The 18502-nt window shown below is 38.2% G+C and overlaps 1 protein-coding gene and 1 long non-coding RNA gene across 2 annotated transcripts; both read left to right on the top strand.

The window, feature by feature from the left end:
• Positions 1 to 3946: 3946 nt before the first annotated feature.
• Positions 3947 to 5989, top strand: LOC147512974 (zinc finger BED domain-containing protein RICESLEEPER 2-like). The gene is made up of 4 exons (XM_086598837.1): positions 3947 to 4047; positions 4209 to 5019; positions 5113 to 5216; positions 5317 to 5989. The coding sequence occupies exons 1-4, from the start codon at positions 3947 to 3949 to the stop codon at positions 5987 to 5989; spliced, it is 1689 nt and encodes a 562-aa protein (XP_086454963.1).
• A 671-nt stretch (positions 5990 to 6660) lies between these two features.
• On the top strand, positions 6661 to 7057 carry LOC147512973 (uncharacterized). The gene is made up of 2 exons (XR_015217310.1): positions 6661 to 6698; positions 6819 to 7057. It is a non-coding gene; the product is annotated as an uncharacterized LOC147512973 (long non-coding RNA).
• Positions 7058 to 18502: the final 11445 nt, after the last annotated feature.

Raw genomic sequence — 18502 nt, 5'->3', positions numbered from 1 at the left:
CTGACTATACAAAGAGTGTAATTTTTTTGCACGCTTTTTAATCGCAAATCAAAGAAGTTACGACCTAAATGCAAGATTGATATAGACCAATCATGTATATTAGTGACATCATAAATAAAATCCCTACCATAATAAGACTGGACTTTGTGATTCATTCTGAAACTTCAGTTCCCATTGTCTATGACTACTACCATTAGTGGCTCATCTCCATAGCTGAAAGAGGCCGATAGCCTCTACGACTTTTTAGACAACGTATACTTAGGCTCAACCTTGGACTACCCCTCCTAGTTAAACCAAGATTTCCTACTCACCCCTCCCGGAATGTGAGTATCCATAGGGTTCCAAACCCTCTAACACTAAACAGATATCATTTAAGCAAGAGCCTCGGTCTCTGTACTAGCAAATGACAGACCCACTACAGAAACTAAATCCTTCATATGCTTCACTGCCATTTGACAGTTAACTCAAACCTCATCACTTCCAATGGGGTATCCAACGTTCTACTAAGATGGGGCTTTAATGCTCTATGCAGATCTATCACTACAACACTGTTTAACCTCAGTTACTCAGTACCTGTAAAATCAGTTGCATTGTTACCAAATTGCAGGGTTAGTTGATCCTAATTAAGGAACCGTTTGGCACCTCTTGGTGACGACTAGGGACTTGAGTCACTATCGGCAACAAAGCGTTATAATGTGCACAATTTACTAAATTCTTTTTTGATCATTTCGGAAGAAGGAAAACAAGCGGTTTGACCGTTGAATGAACAACAATGTATAACCAATCGTTGCAAGAGTATCTTCACCAATGTGTAGTTCACTTTCAATTAGCCAAAGTTTCCAAACAATTCCATAAAATCATTGACTCAAGTAGAAACAATCGAAATAAATAAGAAATTTGAAAGGGTCAATCAGGAAAGAGCAAAACAAAAAAATGTTACAGAAGAAAGAGAGGTATTATACCTGTGAGAAGGAGGAGGAAAATGGATGAGAAGAAAAGGAAGACACTGGATTTATAATGCCAAGAGGAGCAGCATCACACCACGCCATTTTCATTCTCATCTCATTTGTTGAGACAAGAAAAATATTTGTTCAATAATGCCTCTCAATGCAAGTCTCAAGTCACTACTAAATTCCGTTCTTGTTAATATTGTTGTACTTGTATTTTTAGTTTGCTTTGTTGTTGTGTCATTGTACTAATGGTCTAACTGAAGATAACTGAAATACCCTTGTTAATACCCTTGTCGGCAAATAACTGAAGATAGATGGCATTCTGGAATGCTTTGTATTTAAAGTAGCCCCATCTCCAACAGCCCCAAATTCAGTGATAGAAGACGGTAAATGCTTTTTTCTCTTCTTTTTGGATCACTATGATTTCGGTCCACTACCTTGATATTCTTGAATCCATAAATACTATATTTCTTATATATCCATGTGAACTACTGATCTGGAACAAGATTTTACAAAAAACAAACTACTCATAGATCAGACGGTAAAAATAACCAAGAGTAGTTTTGCTAGTCTTACCAAAAAACTTGACAAAGGCACAGAGAGTCATCTACAAATAAGTGATCCACAACTGTGTCAATCAATCCTGGGAGAGAAACTATACTATTTCTTAGGACATCATGGCAGGCGATGATTGCCAGAATTCCCAGGCCAATCTCCTGTGAGTAGAATCAAATACTGATTATAAAAACTATTATAACTAGCTCAAATTATTAGGGCAACAATGTAGTAAATAATTCACTGCAACGCAATGCACTGTTATCCGTGAAGACTTGGAAACCGTAAGACTCCATAATAAGATGCCAAAACAAACTCAATAAACCTTTAAGCCCTAACAGTATAAAAGCATTTAATGATCTTTAAAACAACAAGTTAGAAATCAATAGCAACTGTTTTGGTGTCAACTACTGTGAAAGATTATTTGAAGCGTTAGTGTAAAAGAAACAATCTTTGATTAAAAAAAAACAAACCTCTGATATTTTCACATCGGTTATTCAAATGAGCCCAAAATGTTTTTTGAAGTTGGAGGTTGGATTGAAATAGAAGCGGATGAAGAGGATAACCAGTTTTCTCGGTTTGTATTTGGTTGGGCTATTTTTGGTGCAAGAAAAGAAAAGAGTCAAGAAAATAGTAGAGGTTTTTTATTTTCTATTTTTTGTTTAAGGGTGGCTAGTCTAGCAAACCTAGCAAACCATCTTGGGGGCCCTTTTTTTTCATTTATATTTAACATTTTAACGTTAACCTAATTTTTTCTACGGTTTTTTTTTCTAACTAATTAACTTAATTAAAAGGAGCTATATTAATAATAACACTTCTGGAAGTCATATTATAAGTGATTTCGAAAACTTGGCAAATTCACTTTTAAAGTGATGTTGAATACATAGATATTACATCACTTTATAAGTGACATGGTGAGTGACAACACATTTAAAGTGATGTTGAATACATGGATATTACATCACTTTATAAGTGACATAGTGAGTGACATAAAAAAGTGTTACTACATCACTATCACGACATCACTTATTAAAATGTTGTTGTACAACTCTACTATATCAGCTTTTGAAATAAGTGATGTTAAAAAAACATTGTGATAATTATTACATCACATGCTGAGAAAAGTGATGTCATAGCTTTCATATGACATCACTTCACTGAAAGTGATGTAAAATTAGTGATGTCATATGTCATATTTGTTGTAGTGGCACGTGACCTTCTAGCAGTTCCTATGTCGAGTGTTGCTTCAGAATCTGCATTTAGTTCTGGTGGTAGAATAATTACCGACTCTCGTTCATCATTGGGTGTTGATTCTGTGGAGGCGTTGGTATGTTTGAAGGATTGGTTGCCTAAACTTAATGGTAATTCCTTCTCTTGAACTTTATTTAAGAATATATATATATTCAAGAATTACATCATGTCTAACTTTCTTTATATCTTAATTCATTTATGCATTAGTACCGATTGTTGGCTTGGATGCTTGACTTGTGATAGAACAACTTTTAGTCTCGACACTATGAACAAGGTAAGAATAAGACTAGTAAGGTTAATTTATATCTTGTCTACTTTTTTAAGTAATTACTAATTAGTGATACATATGTTTCTTTATGTTTTCGTGAAGTATTTAATTATTTATTTTCAAATATAATCTCTAAATGAGTTGGTTGTGATTTTACCTCTATGCAGGTGTTAATGTGTTAATTGATTGGAACTATTTTGGATGCGAAAAGTGTTGTATGGGCAGGGGCCAGATTTCTATGTTTATGTAATAGAGATGATCTCTAGTTTGTAATAGATTTCTATGTTTGTAATAGGTTATGAGGGTATTTTCTTAAGTTAGAAGTATTTTCTTAATTAAGAGGTTGAACTATTGAAGTTTGTTTAACAGGTTAATGAAGCATGAACTGATGAACTGCTATGTTAATGTTAATTTAGTGTTTAACAGGTTGATTTTGATGAATAAGGTATTGCCGCAGCTTTTAACAGGTTAATTTAGAACATGATTTGGACTGTACCAAGTGATAAGGTCCATGAAATCACGAAAGCCCATCACGAAATCATGAAAGCCCATGTTTAGTGATCGGATCGGATATCGGATTCGGACATTATTTTACACATCCGGTCGGATTCGGATTCGGATGTAGGCATATCCGAATCCGAAACTATCCGTCTGCAGCCCTAGGTCCAGGTTGTTGTTTTGGTAGTGGTGGAGAACCAAGCTATAAGAAGTCCTTGAATCACATCAAAGTGTCTTTGTCAAGGTAAAATGATTTTCAATACTGTCCTCAAATTAGTTACTTCTCTCACCGATCAAAATAAATACTAATATTCTATTATATACTCATTTGTTTTTAAATGCAGAGTTGACACTGCGACGCTGCGTTACAAATTATTATTTCCTTAGGTTTGCTTCCTTCAGCTTGTTATATTTTCTTTACTAGATGGATAACATATTGGATTGTGATTCTGAGGTAGAATCTCGGTTGAACCATTCTTGTAGAGTGGGTTGGTTCTCACCCCTACTACTATACGATTTAAGAAGGTATCCATTGGTCAAAAACACCCAAGATCTTCTATTTGGAACCATTTTAATGTTAAGGCTGATAAGAATGACGATGGTAGTGAAGTAAAAAAATCTGATGGGTTTGTTAAATATAGTGTTGTTTGTTAAATTTGTGAAACTCATATTTCTACTGGGGGTAGGGGAGGGACTAGTCACCTTCGTAGGCATGCAGAATCTTGTGTTATTAGAACTTCAACTGAGAAAGGTCAAACAATAATTGGTAGAACTGAGAATGGTGTGGTTTATTCCTTTAAGTTTAATCAGATAATTGCCCGTCGAGAAACTGTTAGGTATTTTGTCGTTGAGGAATTACCATTTGTGAAAGTTGAGAAACCAACCTTTCATAGATGGATTAAGATGGCATTTGGTCCACAGTTTAAACCTCCTTGTCATTCAACAATGAGAAGTGATGTGATGTTGAGTTTTCAAGAAGAACGGTCTGCTTTGAAAGATATCTTGAGAAGTGTTCCTGGTAAAGTTTGTTTAACATCAGATTTGTGGACGTCAAATAAGAAGCTAGGATATATGTGTATAACTGCCCACTTTATAACTAAAGACTGGAAACTTCATCAACGAGTCCTTAGCTTCCCCGTGCTTCTTGCACCTCACACTGGAAGAGCGATTAGTGATGCAATGTATGCCAACTTGTTGAGTTGGGGGATATGTGATAGGATAGGAACTATAACTTTGGATAATGCGTCTAACAATGATAGTGTTGTGTCTCAGTTGAAAGATAAATTTTTTGGTGATGCTACATTAAGTAGAGAGCTGTGTCATCTTCGTTGTACAACACATGACATGAATCTGATAGTAAAAGCAGGATTAAAGCATGTTGAGGTGTCCCTTAATAACATTAGAGAGAGTGTGAAACATCTCAAGTCTTCTCAAGGTAAACTGGAAAAGTTTTTTGAGAACTGTAAATCTTTGAACATGAAGACAAAAAGATTGCCCGTTGACATTCCGACTCAGTGGAATTCCACCTTTATAATGTTGAGAGATGCAATACCGTACCAAAAAGTTATTGATCTCTTCTTTTATGGTTAGGAGTATGCAAATACTCCTACTCTTGCTGATTGGAAAAATGCTGTTGCTATTAGAGATCTTTTCAAGGTTTACCAAGATGCGACTAAGTTGTTTTCAGGGAGTCGGTATGTTACATCTAGTGCCTTTTGTTATCAGTTGAGTAAAATCTTGTTGGTCTTGAAAAAAATGTGATAGTGAACCTGCTTTCAAACCTATGTATACTAGCATGAGAAAAAAATATGATAGATATTGGAAAGATGTTCCTTTGGTTCTTGGGCTGGCTTCATGCATGGATCCCCGATACAAGTTTACAATTCTTGAGTTGTGTGTGGACCTGAATTATGAATCTGAGCCTCAAGTTGTACCAAACTCAGAACTTACATTTAATCAGTTGAAAATGAAGACTTATAAAACCAAATTGACTGAGCTCTTTGAAGAATATGAAAAGAAAATGGGTAATATTGAATTTGGTTTGAATCACCGGGTGCCTAATTTCGGTGATGATGATGACATTGTATTTGACTTGTTGTTACTGTGGAGGAGAGCATCTTCTAGTAATACTAACAAGTCTGATTTGCAACATTATTTGGAGCAGCCAGTCATTAAAGTCGACAAAGAGCCACCATTTAACGTTTTGGATTGGTGGAAAACTCAGGAAGGTACTTATCTAATTATGTCGGCAATAGCTCGAGATTTACTAACTTCACCTGTTTCTACAATTCCATCGGAATCAGCTTTTAGCGCTAGTGCAAGGGTGGTCAGCAAGTACCGCAGCTCTTTGTTGCCGGAGACTATTGAGGCTTTGATGTACTTGAAGGATTGGTTTCAAGCTGAAGAAGGGCTCCAAGATCATGGTGTGAAGGTGATGGAAGAGCTGATGCAGGATCTCGAGTTGTAACTCGATGTCTATTTTGGACAAGGGGATAAAATTTTGGTTACATTTTGCGTTCCATTATCGAACAAGTATTAAGTACATGCTTCATTTTCCTAATTCAGACTTGTAGGTAATTTTGGATAAATTTTTGGTGGGGAGATGAATGGTCTGACTAGTGACTAGGCCATTTATTGGAAGGGTACGATTAGTTTTTTCAATATCTTTTTTATAATAATTATTATTCTTTAAGTATTACTATGTCTTACTAAGTTTAATTTTATGTTTGCTGATTGTGGTGGTATAGGTATCACATTTCATATTCAGTCATATATTTTGTGTAGTGCTATGGTGGGTCGGTGACTCGGTGTTACCTTTCAAGAATAGTTGATGGTGTACAGGTGATTTCTATGTTATTTTGCTTAGTTATGTACTTATGTAGCTTAATTTCATTGTCCTGATACTTGAGATTGCCTTCACATTTTTTAGACTAGCAATGTAAATTTTGCATATTTGGTAGTGATACAATTGGTTTATGCCATCTGAGTTGGCTGCTCAAATCAGTGTATTTTACACGCAAGATTCTTTGAGTGCATTATGACTTTTGACTTAATTTGGCGGATCAATTAGCTTTTCAATCTACAAGCTTGTCTAACCATATATTAATTTTCTTCTTATGCAGTTATCTTTCAATTCCAGTAGCACTGGTCACTTGAAGAACACTGAACTCAGAAAGGTATGCCAAGTTTTGTTATTTGTTAATGTGTATGAAGTTTATTGTAACAAGTTGGTTACAGTCCACATTTTTCTTAAAAGGCATGTATATTGTCGTTGACTCGTTGTGCTGCATGTTCAGGTATGCCTTGAAGTCATGACCTGATTACTGAATCATGACAGTGGATGGGGCCATAAACCACTTGAGACTTAAACTATGTATTTGTTCCTCATTTTGTATGGTTGGATCCCAAACATTATACATGTATTTGTAACCATAAATCAACACTCTATTTTGGGTCTAAGTGTTTGTATTGTAGTATGGGATAAGATCAGTATTTCAATATTGAATGAAGACTGCTACTCTGCGAGTTTCGTGTATTTGCACTTCTGCAGTCTTTGGTTATCTTCATGTTAGGCGAGCCAAATGGTATGTACCCATGTTACCCCTTATTATGGTTAATATGCACACTTTTCGCTCTGCTGATAGGACATCGTCTGCCATTGATAGGTGCTTTCTTACAATTCCAATGTGTTTTGCTTACAAATTTTTTCTATTACAAAAGTGTCTCTTTGAGCAAGCCATCAGATAATTTTGTAGAAGCTCATCCTGTTGTTTCCCAGCAACATCAAATAGTTGCAGACGAGGCTTCGGTAAGCCTTTTGTCGGACTTGTCACCCATTGAGGAGCAACAAAGTTCTGAAATCAAGTTAGAGGGTATCCTGAAAATGGAATAGAGTAGTCTTATCGTTGTACTACCATATAAAATTTAACTTACTAGAGATACTTGTTACTTGTACTTCCTAGATATTATTATGTGTATCAATTGATTCAATTCTAATGTTGTCAGAAACTCAAAATGCATCTTATTATCTGTTTGCTTTATTTAACGCATAATTCTTTACCCGTAAGGAGTGAAAATTGTTCAACATGGAAGCCCAAATAGTTTATCCTGGCTACTGGATTCTTCTGAACACCATTTTCAGAAATTTGAATGGCCTAATATTAGCCCAGTTTGCTAAATTAGTTTGTTTTAAATATTAGTTTGTTTTAAATTGTTCTGTACCAAGCCTCTTTATATATTGGTTTTTATGTGTTCGATGCTGATGGGGAGCACCTAATTTTCTATGTTTCTGACAGGGGGAGTGTGGATTGGGAATATTGCGACAATCCGACAAAACTATGAGAGGTGAGTAGGTAACTCATCGAGACTTAAATATCAAAAACAATCTCACAAAATTGTTGTGGTGCTCCTCTATGGGCTACACTCTTGACTCTCCTGAGAGTATTTTTTTTGGACATCCTCCAAGCAATAGTCCCCAATCTGTCGCGGATGAAAGCCTTTCAGTTGAAGCAATAATTGAACGATAAGTTGATGGCCGTGTGACTGACATGTTTTTTGATGCACGTCCACAAATTCATTATGTAGGTTTGTTGAAGCAGGAAGTAGAGTATTGTTTTGTGCAATGTGACATACACAGTCTTTCAGAATTGTAGTCCACGAATAAAGAAAGTTTAGGATGTGGTGGGCTGGTGGCTAAGTTTGAGTATATGAGGGCACTAGTGTTCTTTTCAAATGTGTTGTACACTTGTACTAATTGGACATGTACGTTTTTTATTTCCTGAATTTGCTGGAGTCTGAAGTCCTTGTCTGTCTTTTGCTAACCACACCCAAAGATTACAGTGAGTAAAAAAAAGCTCCTAACCCGGCCTTCAGCCCGACTCTCTAACCCGGCCCTCAGCCCTCTATAATGGGCTGAAGGGCGGGCAAGGGCTTCATACATTTTCTATTATTCCGTTTTGGCCCGACCCTCAATTTGTGATGGTTGTAAGTTTTGAGGGCCGGGCTGGCCCGGCCCGGCCCATTTGACAGTACTAGTTACTTGCGATCTTCCACACCCAAGACCTTTTCTTTTTCAGCCCTTATATTAACAACCCCTTCAATTATACGATGAAAGTTTGAACCCGTTTTACAGGACAATAATACTCTGTCAAAGAGACATTTGTTCTCTTTCTATGAAACCTTAAACTTTATTACTTATTAGTCAGATACTCAGATGACTAAGTTTAGAGGTTATAGTTTCTTTGGTTGTTACATGGCTCTTTTCCATTAATTGCTTTGATTATTTGGGTCATTGCAATATATAATCTTTCTTACTGTAATTATTGTGTATATGTTTACTACAATGTTATAGCTATTACAAATATTTTCATAAGTATACCCGATTGTGCAAAATCAGAATATTACAAGATGACAAGATTGAACAACCCGAGTGTGACTATTCCACCGAATGGTTCTAAAGATTTCCGCCTCTTCTTATTTTGCACAATCGTTTCTTCGAATTTAGATGAGGTAGAAATCAGATTGGCAGTGTTAGTTATTTAAGATAGGAGACTCTGGAAGTGGCTTCAAATTGGTTAGTTCTTTAAGATAGGAGACTCTGAATGTGTCGTTATTTCGACCAGTTCGGAGACATCCTTGAGGCTGTCGTCATTACCGATAGGATCACTGGAAGATCCAAAGACTATGGTTTTGTCATTATTCATTCTTTTTTATTTATTCTTCATTTTGCTAAAAAAAAATTATTTATTTAGGTGACTTTTGGTGATCCCAAAGCTGCCAAGAAAGCCTGTCTTGACCCAAGTCCCGGGAGACGTGCAAATTGGAATTTGGCTTCACTTGGACGACCTCACCCTCCATCGCCTTATGGTAATCTTATTTCCTCATTATTTCGTGATTACTAAATGGAAGGCTCAAAAATGTCATTTCTGTGTAAAATGTATACGATAGGTGTTTGAGAGTCATCTCAGAACTAATTCTCTTTTTTCTATCATTTAATTGCTACCCTTATAGTAGGTGTAAAATGTATAGGTACAATAGTTTTTTTTGCATTCCGTGTGGCAAGTATAATTTTATGTTTTTGCTATTTCCCCTAGGGCATTTGAGGGCAATGACCCCTTACTTTGCAAGTGGGAAAAACTCGATCCCTTACATTGGAAGCCTGATAAGAGCCCAAAACTGTAGTTTTAACCCTGTAACAGCCATACTTTTAGACCAATTATGTGAGTAATAATTAAGAGTTAATACTGATTACGTGTTTTATGCATTTCAGGCTTCAAAGTCCATTATGTGCAGAAATGTGCCACTTTAGCGAGATAAAGGAGCAAAGGTAGGTTGCTAAGGAGTTCCGTGATTAAAGGCCAAGATTCAAGAAGACAAAGCCTTTGTAAAGCCCGGTCAAAAGCTGAAAAGTCGACGCGGGCGTAAAACAAAGACACAAAGTCGTGAGAACTTCCGAAGGTCGTATCTTTGGACTCAGACCTTGGAATTGGGCCTACCTTATTTCAAAACGACCGGCTCGGAAAGAGCTTTCCAATGGTCTAAGTCTTGACCCAATCAGAGGAGTGGAAGTGGATGAAAAATCTGTTGAAGCCAACTGCAGCTGAAGAGGCCTTTTTGGACTGAAAGAATTGGGTTTTGGGCCTGAGAATCTGGCCCAAAAACATGGCTCCAAGCCCATGCACGATTTTTGGATCTGAAAGTATAAAAACAAAAGCTTAGCTCTTTGTTAATGGTAGATAATTAGGTTATAAAATATATTAGGTTAGGATAAGAAAAGTAGCCATTAAACCTTAGTTCTAGAGCTAGTTTTAGATTAATTAATTAGTTTTTATTCTTGCCTTAAATTCAGTATTAAACTATTGTTATTGCTATTCATTAGATAAATAAAGTTAATTAGTTCTCCATAATCTAGTTTCATTTCCATTTACTTATTTAGTTCAATTCTTAGATTCAATTATTTGTCATTATTAGTTTAATTCAATTATTCCATGAGTAGTTTGGAATTGAGTTTAAACAAGTAAAGTTCAAATCTTTATATTATGTCTTGTTCGAATTTGATTGGGAATGATAGCGTGATGATTCTTGGCTAAACCTCCATTAGAGGGGGTTGCGAAGCCTTGATGAAGGCTTGATTCGTGTTAATGTTGAATAGTCGTAATTTCCTTTCCACTCTAGAAATGATTAGTTCACCATGAGAATGGGTGTAATCGTTCACATGCTAGTTATCAATTGGTAGAAATGCCATGTGTAATTAGGGATTAGGAATAACCATTGTTTGCTGGGGCGATTCAATTCGGATTACGATGATTCGTCGTTAGTGGATTAAGTTGAGCTAAGGTGGAATCAATCCCCCTCTAACTCCTTATCATAGAATCGACGTAGTATTTCCATAGTTGTTTAAATAGTCGACTAGTTGCATCTTGTGGGTAGTTGCATCGTAGTCTAGTTATCATTTCGTAAATCTCTCATTAGACTTTAGTTAAGATTATTTATACGTAGAGAACATTACCATGCGAAAGAACTAGGAGTGGAACAAACTTCCTACTCCACACTATCTGCTCAATAGGATTGAGAGTAGAAATCTTTGATAATTTAGGCACGTAATAAGTTTTAGTTTACTTACGTTTTGAGTTTTATCGTTCATTTCGTTAGGTAAACTTTTATCTTTTTTATGTTTATCAAATGGCGCCGCTGTCATCTTAGTTTCACTTTCGCATTATTTTCGTAGTATAAGTACTCTTCTTAAAGTCCCATTTCACCCACCCACCCTTGTTCGATTCTAACTGTGGTTATCTTTTTCAGCATTAAACTTCCTAACAAAATAAAAAAAAAAAAAAAAAAAAATGCACGGGCGCACTTGCGCTCCAAAAAGAGCGACACTGACTTGGCTCGGGGTTCTTGGAAGCGGCGCGACCACGCTTCAAACCGAGCGCGACCCCGCGACTCAAACATCAGAACTTGAGTTTACACAGAGCGCACCTGCGCCCAAAGTGAGTGCACCCGCGCCCTGAGCTGAATTTTGCCGGATTTCCACAGGTTTGATTCAAACTTCGATTTTTCAAGTTTTTCAGTGTTCTAACTTGTTAAATACACTGAACACGCGTAAACAAGACGCTATTCATAAGCGAAGCAAGGATGCAATCAGGTATTCCTTTCTTCCACACCTCGCATCTCCTGTTAGAGGTTTATACTAGTATATCAGGATTGTTTGGAGTGTTGACGTGTTTAGCTAAGTTTGGTCTTAGCCTTATATGAGATTAAGGTCTGGTCGGACAAAAACACCGAACAAAATTACACGACAACGTCAACAAACAAGTCTATCTAGTATACCACCCACTACACCTCTAGCTACTATTTCACACACACACCCAACCTCGATATAATGCCCGAAGGCGGAGAGCTCTCTCTCTCGACTTCTACAAAGCCTTGAGCGATAGCCCTAAATCTTGCATCGTTCTAGCAGACCCGATTGGGGGATTTCGAATCCCCAAATATTTTAATTTGTTACCCGTTTTTCATGGTTTAGACCATGAAAACCTTATAAAGACACGCGTGGGATTGAACAAGTCCTAACAACATTTCATCATCCTACGGTTGGTGCGGAACAAATTAAACCGGGGTATTCCCTTTCACCTTAGCCCGATAAGGGCGTCTTGGTTAACGCGCCCTGCCTAAGCCTAATTACGTGGACTCGTGGGCTAAACTTGTTGTTTGTTTATGGAACATTTTACCCACCCCTAAAGACGGATGAGATGCTTTCCAAGATTCATTTCTTTTCGACAAAATCCTCATGAATCATTTTTGAGGCTTGGAATCGTTTCACCGATCTCCTTATAAAGTGTCCACATCATAACCTACCTTGAAAAGACACGTTAGTTCGTGCCTTTTCAAAGGACTTCTACACCACCATAAAGAAGTCCTTGACATAATGAATGGGGGTAATTTCTTAAGCAAAGGAGCCTCGGAGGCTTATAAATTTTTAGAGGATCAAACTAAGCGAAATAACAACTAGGGGGGTAATGACGATATCCACCGCTCCACTAGTTCTTCTAATACAGTTAAGGCCGCCGGTATGTTTGAAATTAAACACGATCCCGAGATTAAAACTCTAATCGAATCACTCACTAAAAAGGTAGAGGTCATTTCTGTTCAACAAAAGCCTATCCCCGTCATGAATGTAAATTCAAATCTATGTAGTTTCTGTTGGAGCCCTGAGCATCCCGACTTCCATTGTCCTATAGCCTATGAACATGCTTGTTCCATTAATAGTGAACCTAACACCCCTTGGAGACAAAATCCCAACTTCGGTTGGAGAAATACCCAACACGTCACACCTCAGGTGGTACAATAATCAATATGTTAGGCCAACGCCACGTTTTATCCAAGCTCCACCACGACGACAGGGGGCGGTCGGGGTAATTATAATAATTATAACAACCAAGTGCAACCTCGACAAGGTCAAGCACAAGGTCAAGGTAGTTATAATAATTATAATGCTAATAAAGATATCGTTCCGGTAAATAATAACTATCAAAATCTGCCCATAAATAATGCATGCGAGATAGTTCCAGTCACACCACCCGTGACTACTACACCCACACAACCGGATCGTCTTGACACTTTCTTACAAGTGAGCCAAAAACTTTTCCAAACCATGGCTCAATCTAACCAACAGCTTCTACAATCCGTTAATAATTTAAGCCAACAGTTGGCCCAAGATAAAACCCAACCCAAAGGTGTGTTTCCAGGTCACGCAATACTTAATCCTAAAACAACAAACATAGCCTTTGAGGTAACCGATAATACTAGTAATGAATATGAAAATGTAGGTGAGCTAAATGCCATCACCACTCTCCGTTTTGGCAGAGTGGTTGATAACAAAGTAACTATGCCTATAGTTACCCCCCACCAAGAGCCCTACACTGTTATTATTTTACTAGATACCGAAATAGAAACGAAGAGCCTACCACCGTAGAGGTACCCGCCACAACACAACCTAAGAAAAACGTAAAGCCAAGGTTAAACATCCAGGTGATACCATTGCTAAATATAGACAGAAACCACCGTTTCCACAAAAATTAGCTATGTTAACTAGGGATACAAATTATGAGGAGATTAGGGACATTTTCAAGAATCTAACTATAAACCTTCCCTTCCTCGAAGCTATTAAAAAGCTACCACACCATGCTAAGTTTCTTAAGGAGTTGTGTACTACTAGGCGTAAGACCAATATATCAAAAGATACCTTTTTAACATAACAATTCCCAACTCTATCTGAACATAATGGAATTGTTAAGTACAAGGACCCTGGTCGTCCTATTGTACAATGCACCTTAGGAGATTCTTATACGACGATCGCGTTATTAGACCTGGGGGCTAGTGTTAACTTACTCCTGTTTTATTTGTATAGACAAATAGGTCTAGACAAGATGCAACCCACTAAAATGACGTTGCAATTAGCTGATCGGTCTATTAAGTATCCTAAGGGTGTGGTCGAAAATGTGCTGGTAAAAGTTCATGATTTCTACTATCCGGTTGATTTTGTCATCCTCGATACAGAAGTCGCTAACGACTCTGTCCCGAACATCTTAGGGCGTCATTTTTCGGCAACCGCCAATGCGCTTTATTAATTGCGCGATGGTTCGATGTCCATGTCTTTTGGCCATCTTATGTTGAAGTAAATGTTTTTAAAACAAAGACACATTTACCCGATTCGTTCTATGGATAGAGAGGTTAGCATGATCGAGAGCTTCGCTCGAGATTATTTCAACAACACGTTCCCTGATAATCATATGCCCAAATTTCTTTCCTTTGGAAGTTCAGACTCCAACATTTTCATCCCTACACTAGTCGATACACATATTATGGATGAGGACGAGATAGATGACTTTCTCAAAGATATAGAGGACTACCATAGTAATGTGGATATGACCAATCTAGATGAGGAATTCGATGACTTTCTTAGAGCAGGTGATGATTCACCCTATCAAGAACTACTTTGCACAACATCCACCTCGACTCCCCTCCTTCCACCCTTTCAAAGGAATCTCGAGTTTGCACTTTCGATCATTTTTATTTCTCCCTGCGGCTTCATAATTTTTTAAATCCACCTAGTAAACAAATACTTCAGAAGGACAAACCATTTGACACCTTCATTTTCAGACTTGAGACAGTCCCTACCTACACCATGAATGAGTTTTGTGCTAAACCCACATCCTCATTGTTTACATGCTTTTCTTCTACAACTTATCCATATCCACCATATCTTCCGCAACCATTCACTTTTCCACACTTATTCACTAGGACACCCTCTCGTTCAAAGATGAAAAAGAAGGTGCATGCTAGGTTACGTTATAGGTCTATCCGACTTCGCGTTCAGTTCACTAGTTTGCGTCATAGGAAATCTTGGTGCTTGATTGTGTTTGGATATGTTTTCTGTGATATTTATTTATGGAATGATCCACAACTATTTCGGTTGTTGATATATGATAAACTGCATGTTCATACATATGTTTAGACAAAGTCTCGAGTATCTGAGTATAAATGACTTAATTTTTTGTGTTTGGTGCATTTTCTTTCATTTCCATATATTGGTGAGTGCACCATTAAGGTAACCGGGCCCTCCTTATGGAGTGTGTGGCTATAAGTACCGGATCCTAAGTCCACGTTTTCTACTCTTGCATGTTTTCTCGGATTTTTTAGTCATGTTTCTCTATGGGGTGAATTATGTCATTATTGCTTATTGTTTTTCCTTATAAAAGTAAAAAAAATATTAAATAATAAACATAGTAATCTAGGAAGTCTCGGGAATCTGACTTTAAAAGACCCACTTTTAAAAAACAAATTTTCTAAACTCAGTTGTAAAAAAATTGTTTGGGGGTGGGGTGTTCATGTTTCCGTCCTAGAATATTTTATGTCCCATTAGAGTTACTTAGGCCGTTTAATTGTATTTCGATTCGGATTGACATAATCTATGAATTTAGAGTTCATTTGTTCGCATAACTTACGTCATGCACGCACTTTGAGGCGTTTTCCACTATCTTATATGTCATCCACGGTCGGAATAGAGTGTTTTATGGATCATTGGATTGGAAATTCTCTCCTAATCATTTCCATATCTCATTCGTAAATATCGGACCGGTAACGAAGCGGCAAATTTAGTTTGAAGTTGCGCTAAAAATTGAAAAATTCGAATTGGGCTTGGGCCCAACCCGCACGCACCTGCGCCCCTTACCTTCACACCAACAGTCGCGATCTTCATCCTTCCAAACCGCCATTAACGACCAACAAAGCTTCAAAACCTAAAAAAAAAAAAAAATTAAAAAGAAACCTAATTAAACCCACGCCCACAGTTCAAATCAACTTCAAATCTTCTCTAAAATCTTTCCACCAACACCTCCACCAATTTAAATCATCAAAAACCATCGAAAAAAAAAAAAAAAAAATTTGAACTGCCGATCCACCACCGCACCACCACCATTTTTGTTCCAGTGAGGTTGTTCCTCATTGCTTCCTACACCTTCTACAAACCCCAAATCAGTTCAAACTCTAATGTCTCAACAACGTCGAATTTTGCCGGAGCAAACATTTACTGGCGACCACTTCGCGCCGTTTTACGGTGATGAAATGATTAATAGAGATTGGAATAGCTTGTGGTACTCGACTGACGCTTTTACCACGAAGAGTTAGTCCGACGGTTTTACAACACGAGGGAGTTGGATGGGAGTAGAGTTTTTGTTACGGTGGCAAAGAGGAGGAGGGAAGTAACTGCTGGATTGTTGGCTGAGATTCTAGGCATTCCGCCTAGAATCCATCTTGATGCCACGTTACAGGAGTCGCAATATAATGGGGTAGAAGCCTTGATGAATGCGACTGTTACTGAAGGGAACTACAATGCGAGCTCGCATTGTATTCGCCAGGCATCCCTCAGAACCAACCAACTGGCTGCAGCTCAGTGGATTGGTCGGAACGTCCTAGGGAAGGAGAAGGTCAGCGACATCGGTCTGAACTGCCTCCACATTCTATGGATACTCCAGGAGCAGAAGTACGAGTTCTGCATTTTGGAGTTTTTGCTTAGCATGATTAGGGGAGTGGAAAAGTCTATTGCACCTCTCCCTGTTTTGATAACCATGATCATGTTGAAGTTGAGAGTGACTCCGACGTCTGATAGGATTTACCTCACCCTACACCAAAATCCTCGTATTTATAAGGATTGTGTCCAACGAGTTTGGAGGTTGCCTGAGGATAGGGAAGAGGATGAGGAGGATGGTGGAAATGAGAATGACTCGGAGGATGAGGAGGACTTGACTTGTTTTGATGCTGATGCCTTGGAGAGGTGTTGGTCAGATGCAGAACGCATGGCTGTGATTCATCGTGGCATGCGTTCACTCAATACTATCTGCGAAGACCTCCGGACTCAACAGGCTACTATCCACCATAACTTCGAGATCCGTACCCAGCGAGAGGATAAGCGGTGGGAACAAATGAGGGCTGAGCTAGAAGCTCGGCCGATTCGCCGATATGCTTGCACGCTTCCCACCTCACGGGGATTCTCCTTCTGAGGATACATCATCGAGGCACGAGCGTCGTCGCCGAAAAGGCTAATGGTGCCTGGCCTGATCGAGCTTCGAGCCATCTCCCCGGCGTGTGCCCCCGCTACCGAAGCATCAACGTGTTTAGGGATAGTATAGCTTGATGATTTTTATTTGTAGTTTTATTATTGTTAGTTATTTTAATGTAAGTTTTAATTCCGTAATTTGAATTTTGTAGTGAAATGTACTTTGAATGAAAAATTTAATATAATGCGGTTATTTTCATTGTGCGTGGTTGTTTAATATTGATCCCACCTTCCCAAATTGTTTGGGGGTGGTGTTATCTATCCCAGCATAATTTTTATATGACCCTCGTTTTTAGAAGTTATTTCGGAGTCAGGGTGAGAATATGGCCGATTAGGCATATCTATGAATAAATATCATGTTAGGATGAAATCTTGATAAAATAGGTAGGTTCTATCCTAAATTCAACCTAAAAGATACTAGGGTTGTTTAAGAATCAAGAATATGAGTTGTTTCCGTTTTCGGGTTTGGAAATTTTAGTATTTCCGGAAACTGCCGTAAAAACTTTTTGGCAACTTCCCGATCCGTTTTAGCAACTTAAAACCTATATAAACTTCATTTATTCTACACTCACAACCCACACTACACCTAAGTTCCATCACTCACCTTTCACTCCTACATTTCCCACGTTTCGTCTCATTTTTCAACCATCACCACCTCGGAGCGCACCTGCGCCCCAGAGGAGCGCACTCGCACCCTACTCATTTGTCAGAAATTTTGCACAGAGTGCATCCGCGCCCAAGGTGATCGCGACTTGCGCCCAAAGACTGGAACTCAAAAATCATCAGAGCGCACCTGCGCCCAAGTGGGGCGCACCCGCACCCTGACCTCCGTAAACACAAAAATTTCCAATTTTCTGCAGGTTGTTCCCAGATCATTTGTAGCTGTTCCAGAGCATCGTTTTGAGATGACATATCATACAATAATACCGGAACAGTCTTTCGAAGATTTGTTCCAAAGCACTACTTATGGTGCTTGGTTTCATGAGGCTTATCATATACGTAAATTTGGGAACCGCTTATGGTAAGACCTGGCTTTGAACTTTATTCTCCAACACTAGCATCTTATTTTTACGATAACTGCATTTTTTTTAAGAGACCGGATGGAGAACAAGTGTTCTCCATCAACATTGATGATGAACCAATGGAAATTACCGTGTTCTTGCTAGCATTTGTTATTGGACTTGCTATGCCCGTTTGAAATACAAGACCCATGGTGTTATTGGGTAGATAATATGTATGTCTACACGCGTATGAGTTTTTGCATGAGTCGTATGGGGCGGGCATTTTCCGTGATCGAGGACCAAGGGGAATATAACGCCGCCTTTGGTAGCCCGGTCCATGAACGTAGGAACTGTTATGTTTTGG

This window comes from Coptis chinensis, chromosome 3 (genome assembly GCF_015680905.1).
Source record: "Coptis chinensis isolate HL-2020 chromosome 3, ASM1568090v1, whole genome shotgun sequence".
NCBI classification, from domain to species: Eukaryota; Viridiplantae; Streptophyta; class Magnoliopsida; order Ranunculales; family Ranunculaceae; genus Coptis; species Coptis chinensis.
This window is presented reverse-complemented; position numbering and strand designations above follow the sequence as displayed.